The following is a 14161-nucleotide window of genomic DNA, read 5'->3' as shown; positions in this document are numbered from 1 at the left end:
TGGCAAATTGGACTAAATATTGGGGCAGCGGGTCTGCAATGTCCAGTTGATCTCCCCAGCTCGGTCCAGCCTCAGCTTCGGGGGACGTGTGCGCCTGGCTGGCTGGCTGGCTGTGTGTGCTCAATCTCTGATGATGAGTGACTTTAAAACAGACAAAATAAAAACTTTAGAAACACAATGTTCCGAACTTCTGAAAAGTTTGATGACATCCAGGATAAACACACTATAAAGAAGCTTTGGGCGTCCAGAAGCCCGAAGCCCAAAAGACCCCGATCCCTTCTTGCACCTCCTATTTGTACCCTTCTCCTTGGCGCTTTCTGCAACCTCCTGGTCCATATATACAACAGATCATTCTTAAATCATTGGACAAAACAGTTTGACATACCTACTTTTTAAGTTTTATGGTTTTCTGCTCGTAACTCATCATAGAAATAAAAATAAAAGGAGAAATAGACAACTCGCATAAAATACAAATAACACCTTGAGATAGGATTTCCTTTTTTTCTAGAGGCCACAGGGGCCATGTTCCCTATATGCCAATTAGGTGTTAAATTATAATGCGCCTCGAAGACTTCTCTGTATAAGAGACCTTGTTGTCTTTACTAGTAGCTGTTGTCCAGTTAAAGTCCGCAACAGAGGGACTGAAGAGCCGCAGGTTGCCGACCCCTGGTCTAGGGGTTAGCGGGTTATACAGCGGGAGTATTGCTACTCTGCGATGCGTTAGCCCAGTGAAGCTAACGGTAGTTTGCGGAAAGTGTTGCCACTCGGTTTGGCTAGCTGTTGAAAGTATTCCTACTCTCCACAGTTAGCAGCTCAGACTACTGTTTGGTGACAGACTATAGTATGAGCGGTAACTCTCTAATAACAGAGCAGACTGTGAACTAAGCGCCCGGTGACCGAGTTTTCGCTCGTGTCTATGGACAGTTAACCTAGGTCCTAGAAAGACAGTTAGTTCGAGAGATAACAGGTTGGAACTTCTGCTCGTAGTGAGAAGAGGTTTTTGAATGACTGGCAGCGTAGAGTCAAGCCTTTTTATAAGGGGAGGGCCTCCACCCTCCTTGACACTGACGTGCTTAGTTCCAGCCAATCCTGGCTGGCAGAATGCAATAGGAGCTTTGACAAAACAACAGGAACATCTGGCAGTATAATTCACGATTTGCATTAAATTCCATATTTATATAATCTAATTGTTAATTTCTGTTTAGGTTCAACACTGTAAAGTTTGTAATGTGTTGATTAACATTACATTGTGCTGTCATTTATGCTGGCAGGTACATTCCATGTGTCATCTGCTGACAGAGTCTGTGCACCACACAGCTTGGTTTGCTCACCTCGAGCCAATGAGACCTATTTAAACCCTCAGTGCTTTGGTTCTTCTATTTAAATGAGGAAGTTGTGGTCGGACGTTCACAAAATCAAAAGATGCAGCAATTTAAAAAAAAGAAGAAGAAGGAAAAAAAAGAAGAAACGTTGACTTAAGCGACATATTTAAGCCATGTGGTATCATTGTCCTTTTTCATGATGATTTAGCAGGAGGGAATGTAATTGAGGGTTTTCTACTACTTTTGACATCTTGTATGGACTCAAACTTCCAGCATCAACTAACTTTCTTCAGAAATTGCTTTACTAGTTCATTTTGTATTGCTTGTAGTCATGCAGACAGTGTATTACAGCCTGTTTTGGCATTTCAGTTTTTTTTACCCCCAGGGTGTATTTCTCTCTATATGCAGCCTTTCTGATGTATAGCAGAATTGTTTTTATCCAACCCAAAATTTCTAGATGCCTATTAAGAACAGAACATGGAGGCCTATACTGACTCGGTGAGTGGACAGTTTTCTTCCAGCAGAATAAACGAGTTTCTGCAGCACTACGTTTGAAAATCCTTCTTTAACTCCAGGTCAAGGGCCTCAATCTGTGTAATTTGGTGTGCTTGTAAAGTTTTTGCCGGTTAATCAAATTTTAAAATTTTTTATACTTTAATGAAATCTGTAAAAACGTGTTAAAACATTCATATCTAAATACAAGGTATTCACATGTAATGTTTCTTTCTTAAGCCGTACACCTCAGGTGTGTTCTAGGACAGTTTAACTGTGAAATCAATGAAGGTGTATGAATGACGCAAGCTTGTTTAATTTTTTTTATGAATTCATTGTACTTTTGTTGTGTTTCTGCCTAGAACGTTGGGTTAGATCAGCAGTTCCGTCAAGGACAGTTGTATCATATTATGTCCTCTTAGCAGGGACAGTTTGGGTAAGATAGTTCAGTAAATGGCATTCTATAATATTTGGTGTGCAGCTTTGTTTTATTTACTTTTCTTTTTCTTCAGTTAAATTTAGTTTTATTAAAGTTCCTGCGATAGATTTTGCCCTTTGGTTCAGTAAAAGTAATTAACGATTTGCATTAAATTCCATATTTATTGAATCTAATTGTTAATTTCTGTTTAGGTTCAAGACTGTAAAGTTTGTAATGTGTTAACATTAAGGTGTGCTGTCATTTTTTCTGCTGGCAGGTACATTCAATGTGTCATCTGCTGACAGAGTCTGTGTAACCTGAGAACACCACCACACAGCTTGGTTTACTCACCTCGAGCCAATGAGACCTATTCAAACCCTCAGTGCTTTGGTTATCTTCGTCACCTTATTTCTGATCTTCTTCTACTCGAGTCTACACCTAGAGACGACCGACAGTCTCAGTGCGGGACCAGAGGACCTCCTGAAGGATCCCAGCCTCCAGGTCCACGACAGAGATGTGAAAACACAACCGTCCAAACAGGAGAGGTTCACCTTTCCTCCCCCTGTTGTCCTCAATGTGTCTGTTTCTGACGGCCTCAGAGAGGCCATCCCTCAAAATGAAGCCTACTGGAACCGCCTGCTGTACTCGGCCCTCAGGAATCGGGACAAGGGAGAAAATCCTTTCGGACATGACTCAGATTGGTCTCTCTGCAGGCAGACGAATCAAGATCATCTGCAAACCAATGTGCACGACTTCACCTCCTACCCGGTCTCAATTCAGGACTTTTTGCAGGGCATGAACTGCAGGTCCCCTCCAGTCCTGTTCAATCAACCCAACAAGTGCATCTCCGCTGCAGGGAAGGAAGACAACCAGACCTTTCTGCTTTTTGCTATCAAGTCAAGTCCTAGAAACTTTGAGCGGAGACAGGCGGTGCGGGAGACCTGGGGTCAAGAAGTGGTGTATCAAGATGGACTGAAGGTGCACACTGTGTTTCTGCTGGGTAGCTCCCCACTGGAGGACCCTGACCTCAGCTCTCTGCTGTCATTTGAAGCAAGACACTTTGGGGACCTCCTGCAGTGGGACTTCCATGAATCCTTCTTCAACCTGACGCTCAAAATGAACATGTTCCTCCAGTGGACAGTGCAGTACTGTCCCAAAGCCTCTTTTGTGTTTAGCGGGGATGATGACGTATTTGTCAACACACCAACATTACTCCGCTACCTGCAGTCTCTGGAGCCTTTGAAGGCCTCTCGGTTGTATGCTGGACAAGTCATAAGCAAAGCAAGTCCACTCAGGGCCCCGACAAACAAATACTACATTCCTCTGAGCTTCTATGACGGCCCATACCCTGCTTACGCTGGTGGAGGCGGTTTTATTATCTCTGGAGCGTTGCTGCAACGCCTCTACTCAGCTTCACATGTCATTCCTTTCTTCCCCATCGACGACGTCTACGTTGGGATGTGCTTTAAGGCTTTGGGGATTTCTCCTGAGCCAAACACAGACTTTCGGACTTTTGACATCATGAAGCAGGATCGTGAGAATCTTTGTGTAAATAAAAAGCTTATTCTGATTCACCGGCGCTCCCCACAGCAAATGAAGAAGTTGTGGTCGGGCATTCACAACCCCTCGTTGACTTGTTGAACAGGACTGGTGACCAAAAGATGCAGCAATTTAAAAAAAAACAGAGGAAACATTTACTTCAGCGACATATTTAAGCCATGTGGTATCATTGTCCTTTTTCATGATGATTTAGCAGGAGGGAATGTAATTGAGGGTTTTCTACTATACTTTTGACATCTTGTATGGACTCAAACTTCCAGCATCAACCAACTTTCTTCAGAAATTGCTTTACTAGTTCATTTTGAAATGCTTGTAGTCATGCAGACAGTGTATTACAGCCTGTTGTTTTGACATTTCAGTTGTTGTTTTTTACCCTCAGGATGTATTTCTGATGCTCATCACCTTTGTGAACATTTGCAAGGTTTGGTAAGGATGAGAAAGCAAGAGCAGCCTTTTCCCGCTCTATAGGAGTTGTTTCTCATGTGTGTTTTCTTGTTGGTTTCTGTTATTGTATAATATGTGCTTTTTTCTGTCATAACTAAACAGGCTGAAAAAACTGCCTGCACGAAATGCAATACATCCGCTTTTCTGATCTGAACACTGAGCTCATGTAGTCTCCTGGTCATTTTGTTAATTGTCAAGAGACATTGGTCTTAAAGAATTTGTACGTCACTCATGTTTCCTGTCAAACGTTTGAATAAACCTGTCTCAGATGTAACGCACCCTGGGTGTGGCCTCCACATACCTGGTCCTTTGTTTGATAAGGTCACCTGATCTAATGATCAGAACTGCATGTACTTGTATCGTTGCCCACAGTCCAATAAGTAAATGCACCTGATCAACTCAGTATAGGAACTGAAGGCTCCTTTATACTCTTATTACTGTTCCAACGCTTCAGTCGTGTTTCACTTTCTGCTCGGTCATCTTGGGTTTAGTAAGTATTTGACAACACTTGAATTTTAAACTGGTTTTATTTTATATTTTTTTCAACTCCAGGTTAAGAGCCTCAATCTGTATAACTTGGTGTGCTTGTAAGTAAAGTCTTTGCCGATTAATCCAATTTTAATTTTTTTATACATGAATGAAATCTGTAAAAATGTGTTAAAACATTCATATATGAATACAAGGTATTCACATTTAATGTTTCTGTCTTAAGTCATACACCTCAGGTGTGTTCCAGGACCAGCACACTTCCATTCTAACTGTGACTATCAGCAGCTCACTGAAAGCAGATCAGTTTTATTTAAAAAGCACCAGGGGGGCTCCTCCAAAACCATTATTAATTTCAGTCTAGTGTGTCAGTTTCTTTAGTACATTATCAATGAAGGTTTATGAATGACACAAGCTTGTTCAAGTTGTTTGTTTTATGAATTCATTGGACTTTTGTTGTGTTTCTGCCTAGAACGTTGGGTTAGATCAGCAGTTCCATCAAAGACAGTTTTATCATATGATGTCCTCTTAGCAGGGACAGTTTGGGCGCTATTAAGATGTAGGAACAGAGGTAAGATAGTTCAGTAAATGGCATTCTATAATATTTGGTGTGCAGCTTTGTTTTGTTTAAATTTCTCTTTCTTCAGTTATATTTAGTTTTATGAAAGTTCCTGTGATAGTTTTTGCCCTTTGGTTGAGTGAACCTACCGCTCTGGCTGATCGAGCTGGTTCTTCAACATTCTTTTTTAAAGTTGTCCTGTGCCAAACCGCCTGATGAGCCCTTTATATTTATAGTATTGCTTTATATCGGGTTGCTGCACTACACTCTATTAACTTTAATATGCAACAAGTATTATTTCCCTATGATAGCTCTTTAAGTGAAGTTTGACAAAACAACAGGAATATCTGGCAGGATAATTCACGATTTGCATTAAATTCCATATTTATATAATCGAATTGTTAATTTCTGTTTAGGTTCAACACTGTAAAGTTTGTAATGTGTTGATTAACATTAAGGTGTGCTGTCATTTTTTCTGCTGACAGGTCTGTGTAACCTGAGAACACCACCACACAGTTTGGTTTACTCACCTCGAGCCAATGAGACCTATTCAAACCCTCAGTGCTTTGGTTATCTTCTTCACCTTATTTCTGATCTTCTACTCGACTCTACACCTAAAGACGACCGACAGTCTCAGTGCGGGACCAGAGGACCTCCTGAAGGATCCCAGCCTCCAGGTCCACGACAGAGATGTGAAAACACAACCGTCCAAACAGGAGAGGTTCACCTTTCCTCCCCCTGTTGTCCTCAATGTGTCTGTTTCTGACGGCCTCAGAGAGGCCATCCCTCAAAATGAAGCCTACTGGAACCGCGTGCTGTACTCGGCCCTCAGGAATCGGGACAAGGGAGAAAATCCTTTCGGACATGACTCAGATTGGTCTCTCTGCAGGCAGACGAATCAAGATCATCTGCAAACCAATGTGCACGACTTCACCTCCTACCCGGTCTCAATTCAGGACTTTTTGCAGGGCATGAACTGCAGGTCCCCTCCAGTCCTGTTCAATCAACCCAACAAGTGCATCTCCGCTGCAGGGAAGGAAGACAACCAGACCTTTCTGCTTTTTGCTATCAAGTCAAGTCCTAGAAACTTTGAGTGGAGACAGGCGGTGCGGGAGACCTGGGGTCGAGAAGTGGTGTATCAAGATGGACTGAAGGTGCACACTGTGTTTCTGCTGGGTAGCTCCCCACTGGAGGACCCTGACCTCAGCTCTCTGCTGTCATTTGAAGCAAGACACTTTGGGGACCTCCTGCAGTGGGACTTCCATGAATCCTTCTTCAACCTGACGCTCAAAATGAACATGTTCCTCCAGTGGACAGTGCAGTACTGTCCCAAAGCCTCTTTTGTGTTTAGCGGGGATGATGACGTATTTGTCAACACACCAACATTACTCCGCTACCTGCAGTCTCTGGAGCCTTTGAAGGCCTCTCGGTTGTATGCTGGACAAGTCATAAGCAAAGCAAGTCCCCACAGGGCCCCTACAAACAAATACTACATTCCTCTGAGCTTCTATGACGGCCCATACCCTGCTTACGCTGGTGGAGGCGGTTTTATTATCTCTGGAGCGTTGCTGCAACGCCTCTACTCAGCTTCACATGTCATTCCTTTCTTCCCCATCGACGACGTCTACGTTGGGATGTGCTTTAAGGCTTTGGGGATTTCTCCTGAGCCAAACACAGACTTTCGGACTTTTGACATCATGAAGCAGGATCGTGAGAATCTTTGTGTAAATAAAAAGCTTATTCTGATTCACCGGCGCTCCCCACAGCAAATGAAGAAGTTGTGGTCGGGCATTCACAACCCCTCGTTGACTTGTTGAACAGGACTGGTGACCAAAAGATGCAGCAATTTAAAAAAAAACAGAGGAAACATTTACTTCAGCGACATATTTAAGCCATGTGGTATCATTGTCCTTTTTCATGATGATTTAGCAGGAGGGAATGTAATTGAGGGTTTTCTACTACTTTTGACATCTTGTATGGACTCAAACTTCCAGCATCAACTAACTTTCTTCAGAAATTGCTTTACTAGTTCATTTTGAAATGCTTGTAGTCATGCAGACAGTGTATTACAGCCTGTTGTTTTGACATTTCAGTTGTTGTTTTTTACCCTCAGGATGTATTTCTGATGCTCATCACCTTTGTGAACATTTGCAAGGTTTGGTAAGGATGAGAAAGCAAGAGCAGCCTTTCCCCGCTGTATAGGAGTTGTTTCTCATGTGTGTTTTCTTGTTGGTTTCTGTTATTGTATAATATGTGCTTTTTTCTGTCATAACTAAACAGGCTGAAAAAACTGCCTGCACGAAATGCAATACATCCGCTTTTCTGATCTGAACACTGAGCTCATGTACTCTCCTGGTCATTTTGTCAAGAGACAATTGGTCTTAAAGAATTTGTACGTCACTCATGTTTCCTGTCAAACGTTTGAATAAACCTGTCTCAGATGTAACGCACCCTGGGTGTGGCCTCCACATACCTGGTCCTTTGTTTGATAAGGTCACCTGATCTAATGATCAGAACTGCATGTACTTGTATCGTTGCCCACAGTCCAATAAGTAAATGCACCTGATCAACTCAGTATAGGAACTGAAGGCTCCTTTATACTCTTATTACTGTTCCAACGCTTCAGTCGTGTTTCACTTTCTGCTCGGTCATCTTGGGTTTAGTAAGTATTTGACAACACTTGAATTTTAAACTGGTTTTATTTTATATTTTTTTTAACTCCAGGTTAAGAGCCTCAATCTGTATAACTTGGTGTGCTTGTAAGTAAAGTCTTTGCCGATTAATCCAATTTTAATTTTTTTATACATGAATGAAATCTGTAAAAATGTGTTAAAACATTCATATATGAATACAAGGTATTCACATTTAATGTTTCTGTCTTAAGTCATACACCTCAGGTGTGTTCCAGGACCAGCACACTTCCATTCTAACTGTGACTATCAGCAGCTCACTGAAAGCAGATCAGTTTTATTTAAAAAGCACCAGGGGGGCTCCTCCAAAACCATTATTAATTTCAGTCTAGTGTGTCAGTTTCTTTAGTACATTATCAATGAAGGTTTATGAATGACACAAGCTTGTTCAAGTTGTTTGTTTTATGAATTCATTGGAATTTTGTTGTGTTTCTGCCTAGAACGTTGGGTTAGATCAGCAGTTCCATCAAAGACAGTTTTATCATATGATGTCCTCTTAGCAGGGACAGTTTGGGCGCTATTAAGATGTAGGAAGAGAGGTAAGATAGTTCAGTAAATGGCATTCTATAATATTTGGTGTGCAGCTTTGTTTTGTTTAAATTTCTCTTTCTTCAGTTATATTTAGTTTTATGAAAGTTCCTGTGATAGTTTTTGCCCTTTGGTTGAGTGAACCTACCGCTCTGGCTGATCGAGCTGGTTCTTCAACATTCTTTTTTAAAGTTGTCCTGTGCCAAACCGCCTGATGAGCCCTTTATATTTATAGTATTGCTTTATATCGGGTTGCTGCACTACACTCTATTAACTTTAATATGCAACAAGTATTATTTCCCTATGATAGCTCTTTAAGTGAAGTTTGACAAAACAACAGGAATATCTGGCAGTATAATTCACGATTTGCATTAAATTCCATATTTATATAATCGAATTGTTAATTTCTGTTTAGGTTCAACACTGTAAAGTTTGTAATGTGTTGATTAACAATAAGGTGTGCTGTCATTTTTTCTGCTGACAGGTCTGTGTAACCTGAGAACACCACCACACAGTTTGGTTTACTCACCTCGAGCCAATGAGACCTATTCAAACCCTCAGTGCTTTGGTTATCTTCGTCACCTTATTTCTGATCTTCTTCTACTCGACTCTACACCTAAAGACGACCGACAGTCTCAGTGCGGGACCAGAGGACCTCCTGAAGGATCCCAGCCTCCAGGTCCACGACAGAGATGTGAAAACACAACCGTCCAAACAGGAGAGATTCACCTTTCCTCCCCCTGTTGTCCTCAATGTGTCTGTTTCTGACGGCCTCAGAGAGGCCATCCCTCAAAATGAAGCCTACTGGAACCGCCTGCTGTACTCGGCCCTCAGGAATCGGGACAAGGGAGAAAATCCTTTCGGACATGACTCAGATTGGTCTCTCTGCAGGCAGACGAATCAAGATCATCTGCAAACCAATGTGCACGACTTCACCTCCTACCCGGTCTCAATTCAGGACTTTTTGCAGGGCATGAACTGCAGGTCCCCTCCAGTCCTGTTCAATCAACCCAACAAGTGCATCTCCGCTGAAGGGAAGGAAGACAACCAGACCTTTCTGCTTTTTGCTATCAAGTCAAGTCCTAGAAACTTTGAGTGGAGACAGGCGGTGCGAGAGACCTGGGGTCGAGAAGTGGTGTATCAAGATGGACTGAAGGTGCGCACTGTGTTTCTGCTGGGTAGCTCCCCACTGGAGGACCCTGACCTCAGCTCTCTGCTGTCATTTGAAGCAAGACACTTTGGGGACCTCCTGCAGTGGGACTTCCATGAATCCTTCTTCAACCTGACGCTCAAAATGAACATGTTACTCCAGTGGACAGTGCAATACTGTCCCAAAGCCTCTTTTGTGTTTAGCGGGGATGATGACGTATTTGTCAACACACCAACATTACTCCGCTACCTGCAGTCTCTGGAGCCTTTGAAGGCCTCTTGGTTGTATGCTGGACAAGTCATAAGCAAAGCAAGTCCCCACAGGGCCCCTACAAACAAATACTACATTCCTCTGAGCTTCTATGACGGCCCATACCCTGCTTACGCTGGTGGAGGCGGTTTTATTATCTCTGGAGCGTTGCTGCAACGCCTCTACTCAGCTTCACATGTCATTCCTTTCTTCCCCATCGACGACGTCTACGTTGGGATGTGCTTTAAGGCTTTGGGGATTTCTCCTGAGCCAAACACAGACTTTCGGCTTTTGACATCATGAAGCAGGATCGTGAGAATCTTTGTGTAAATAAAAAGCTTATTCTGATTCACCGGCGCTCCCCACAGCAAATGAAGAAGTTGTGGAAGGGCATTCACAACCCCTCGTTGACTTGTTGAACAGGACTGGTGACCAAAAGATGCAGCAATTAAAAAAAAAAAAAGAGGAAACATTGACTTAAGCGACATATTTAAGCCATGTGGTATCATTGTCCTTTTTCATGATGATTTAGCAGGAGGAAATGTAATTGAGGGTTTTCTACTACTTTTGACATCTTGTATGGACTCAAACTTCCAGCATCAACTAACTTTCTTCAGAAATTGCTTTACTAGTTCATTTTGTATTGCTTGTAGTCATGCAGACAGTGTATTACAGCCTGTTTTGGCATTTCAGTTTTTTTTACCCCCAGGGTGTATTTCTCTCTATATGCAGCCTTTCTGATGTATAGCATGTTGGGGAAAATCTAAATGACTAATGATAAGGTGTGCTTAAAAAGCTTGGTGTCCTTAACTTCCTCTGACATTAAGCACCACAGTTCTTTAGTCTAGCCGAAAGAACACTCAGCACTGATTGTAATGGTAAATAAAGTTGCAGACGGCGTCAATACTTCATGGCATCTTCCGATAATCAAAGTGACCATTGATCTAATGAGTGACCCTTGATATGGCGTCCTGCTAGACTTAGCGGGCTTCCTTTTATCACTCGGGAAGACCACTGTCTATTCTTCTTAAGTGTCAAGGCCTGCTGAGAGAGACCTCTCGGCAGCATATTCTGAAGTAGAAAGATAACAAAGAACTGTGGACCTTCATTGAAGACCAAATGCTCTAGTGAAGTTACAAACCCTTTGTTCTTTTGACGCCATATGTGTATTGTGTAGGTGTCACCTCCTGTGACAGAATGCTATATGTACCAGTGTCTCAGAGCCAGATCTCTGAGCAGTCTTGGCACATTGATGTATGTGTTCGACCCTGTCTCCTTCTTTGCAAAGAATAAATGTTAACTGATTAATGATTTTCCATCGGTCTTGCGTGAATTTTTCTAACATAGCAGAATTGTTTTTATCCAACCCAAAATTTCTAGATGCCTATTAAGAACAGAACATGGAGGCCTATACTGACTCGGTGAGTGGACAGTTTTCTTCCAGCAGAATAAACGGGTTTCTGCAGCACTATGTTTGAAATTCCTTCTTTAACTCCAGGTCAAGGGCCTCAATCTGTGTAATTTGGTGTGCTTGTAAGTAAAGTCTTTGCCGGTTAATCAGATTTAAACATTTTTATACATTAATGAAATCTGTAAAAACGTGTTAACTTAAAACATATAAATACAAGGTATTCACATTTAATGTTTCTGTCTTAAGTCATACACCTCAGGTGTGTTCCAGGACCAGCACACTTCCATTCTAACTGTGACTATCAGCAGCTCACTGAAAGCAGATCAGTTTTATTTAAAAAGTGCCATGGGGGCTCCTCCAAAACCATTATTAATTTCAGTCTAGTGTGTCAGTTTCTTTAGTACATTATCAATGAAGGTTTATGAATGACACAAGCTTGTTTAATTTGTTTGTTTTATGAATTCATTGGACTTTTGTTCTGTTTCTGCCTAGAACGTTGGGTTAGATCAGCAGTTCCATCAAGGACAGTTTTATCATATGATGTCCTCTTAGCAGGGACAGTTTGGGCGCTATTAAGATGTAGGAATCATTACTGTGTGTCTTTATTATTACAGTTATCGTGTGAACAGACACAAACTTCTCATAAGTCTCTCCAGCTGTTAAAGCCGACTGACAGCTGATCCAGATGTGATCAGCTGATCCTCCTTCATCAGAAACAGACGTCAACTGAGGGAGGAAGGAAGTCTCATGTCTCTGAAATCATATTTCCTAGTTTCGTCTCTCCTCGCGTGGGTTCCTTGCGTCTCTCCATGCATCGCTGTTGGGAGGGACTGAGACGCAAGGAAAGGAGCCAAGTCAGGGAAACGGGGATGCAATTCAGAGTCTTGGGATGCACCCTAAGACGCCGTTGTATCCGGACCCAGGATCTAATACCGTTAACAACTGAGAGTTATTAAATTTTCATTTACGGCTTGTTACTTGTTCAGCGGTGTAGGAAACACACCGACCAATGCGTTGTAATTAACACATCGCGTGATGCAGCTCAGCCAATCAAATATGAGTATTCTGACAAGTTTCCTGACTCGAGTAAGGTGTTCACACACCGTGACACACGGGGCTGAGATGAGGAAATAAAGCGTAGAGCAGGAACGTTGTGACGCAAATCAGCGCTGTCATCTCACGAGACGAGCTCCATTAAGAGAGGCGTGTTCTGTCTTTAATTAAGAATGGACAGACTCGTCGAGGTGAAATCTTCCCACGGTGCACCCACTCACATCTGAGATGAATTCACAGAAAATAAACCCAAGACCCCATTATGATCACAATCCTAACACATTAATTCACTGCCCAACATTGATGTGAACAGAGAGAATAGAGCGGAAACAAGTGGTTAAATAACCACAGATAGAGTCCCTGCACACTAGTTTATCTTATTAGAAGATGAGACAAATATAATATTGTGGCCTTTTTGATTGACACCACTTCACACCTGAATTAACTGAATTTAAAGCTGCAGGACAAATCAGTGAAATTATTTTTTCTAAAATGAAGTACTTTATTTTAAGATGCACGTTTTTCAAAAGCTTTCTGTCATGTAAGTTATTCTTTAATCCAGACCTTATTTTACTTGAACTGAGAAGAACATTTATTTATGTATTTCTATTTATTATTTATAATCCATCCAGTTAAATTTGAAAACTGAGAATAATAATTGTTAAAATATAATTGATGTATACTTTCTTCATTTGATTTGACAGTTGTTGACTACACAGAGACGATACTAGGCTTCTTGAATATATATATAGCACTACATAGTGCAAGTTAGATATTATTGTAGTGTCCCGGACCTTCGCAGACGAGATTTTCTCAATCTGGACCTTTTGGAAATGTAATTGAATCCCCCTGCTTTAGGTCATATCAGGGCGCCTCTAATCAAACAGCACTTCATCTGAGCTGCAGAGCTCCTCAAGCAGAGAGGTCAAGAGTTTCTGAGCTGATTCCACGGAAAAATACCCACTTTGCCTTATTCTGCGAAGTTCTCATGATGGGAGTGGTTAGATTTGAGGGAATAAAATTCACGTTTATAAAAGGCATTGTCAACTAATTTGCTGGTGACTTGGTCAGGAGACGGTTGGTCTTAAATCATTTTGTACATCAGTGATGTTTCCTGTCAAACGTTTGAATGAACCTATCAGACGTGCAGCGTCCTGGGCGTGGCCTCCATCAGCCGGCTCCTCGGTTGGAGGTGATCATCTGATCAAATGCTCAGAGCTGCACCTGCATGTGTTTACATTGCTGCCTAAAATACGGTGAAGAAATAAATTGGACTTGCAAACTAATCGATGCGGGTTTTGCACCAGTTCTGAAGCCTTCCTGGATACTATTTCGTTCTTCTGCAACTTCAGACGTATGCTTCAGCTTCTGTTCGGTGGTTGGTCATCTTGGGTTGTAAGTAAGTATTTTACAACATTGAAAATTAAACTGATTTGATTTGTTTTTAACACCGGGTTAAGAGTCTCGCCTCCCCGCTCAGGTGTCTTCATTGTGCCTGTTTAGTGAAGTATTTGCTGGTTGATGGAATTTTGATACATAAATGAAATCCGTTAACACGGGTTAAACATGAAACGAAGGGGAAAATAACTTCGCAAAAATACAACAGTTAAGGTGTCCTCCTTTTAATGTTGCCTTAAATCATACACCTCGGGTGTGTTTGTATTTGTCACTGCAGCGTTATTCATGCAAAGCCGACTTGCTCCTAATTAAACACCAGGGAGAACGGCATGTTCAGGTGCATCTCTACGGAAAAGCTGCAGACTTTCTTTTTGCAAGACCAAATCGCTTGCGGCAAATTC

At 41.9% G+C, this 14161-nt stretch overlaps 3 protein-coding genes across 3 annotated transcripts; all 3 read left to right on the top strand.

Annotated features, from left to right (window-relative positions):
* Positions 1-2592: 2592 nt before the first annotated feature.
* On the top strand, positions 2593-3874 carry b3gnt2l (UDP-GlcNAc:betaGal beta-1,3-N-acetylglucosaminyltransferase 2, like; the record flags this gene model as incomplete). Its single annotated transcript, XM_079166385.1, has 1 exon — positions 2593-3874. The coding sequence occupies one exon, from the start codon at positions 2593-2595 to the stop codon at positions 3871-3873; it is 1281 nt and encodes a 426-aa protein (XP_079022511.1). The 3' UTR covers position 3874.
* Positions 3875-4573: 699 nt separating this feature from the next.
* On the top strand, positions 4574-7753 carry LOC306700680 (N-acetyllactosaminide beta-1,3-N-acetylglucosaminyltransferase 2-like). The gene is made up of 2 exons (XM_079165760.1): positions 4574-4726; positions 5767-7753. Exon 2 carries the CDS (start codon positions 5821-5823, stop codon positions 7096-7098), a length of 1278 nt encoding a protein of 425 aa, XP_079021886.1. The 5' UTR covers positions 4574-4726; positions 5767-5820; the 3' UTR covers positions 7099-7753.
* A 54-nt stretch (positions 7754-7807) lies between these two features.
* LOC306700678 (N-acetyllactosaminide beta-1,3-N-acetylglucosaminyltransferase 2-like) lies at positions 7808-11214 on the top strand. The gene is given in 3 exon segments (XM_079165758.1): positions 7808-7943; positions 8984-10184; positions 10187-11214. Coding segments are annotated over 2 exon segments (1278 nt in total). The 5' UTR covers positions 7808-7943; positions 8984-9037; the 3' UTR covers positions 10318-11214.
* The last annotated feature ends 2947 nt before the right edge of the window (positions 11215-14161 follow it).

This window comes from Pholis gunnellus, assembly GCF_910591455.1.
Source record: "Pholis gunnellus genome assembly, chromosome: 9".
NCBI lineage: Eukaryota > Metazoa > Chordata > Actinopteri > Perciformes > Pholidae > Pholis > Pholis gunnellus.
The sequence above is the reverse complement of the archived record's forward strand: the minus strand, read 5'-3'. Positions and strand labels throughout refer to the sequence as shown.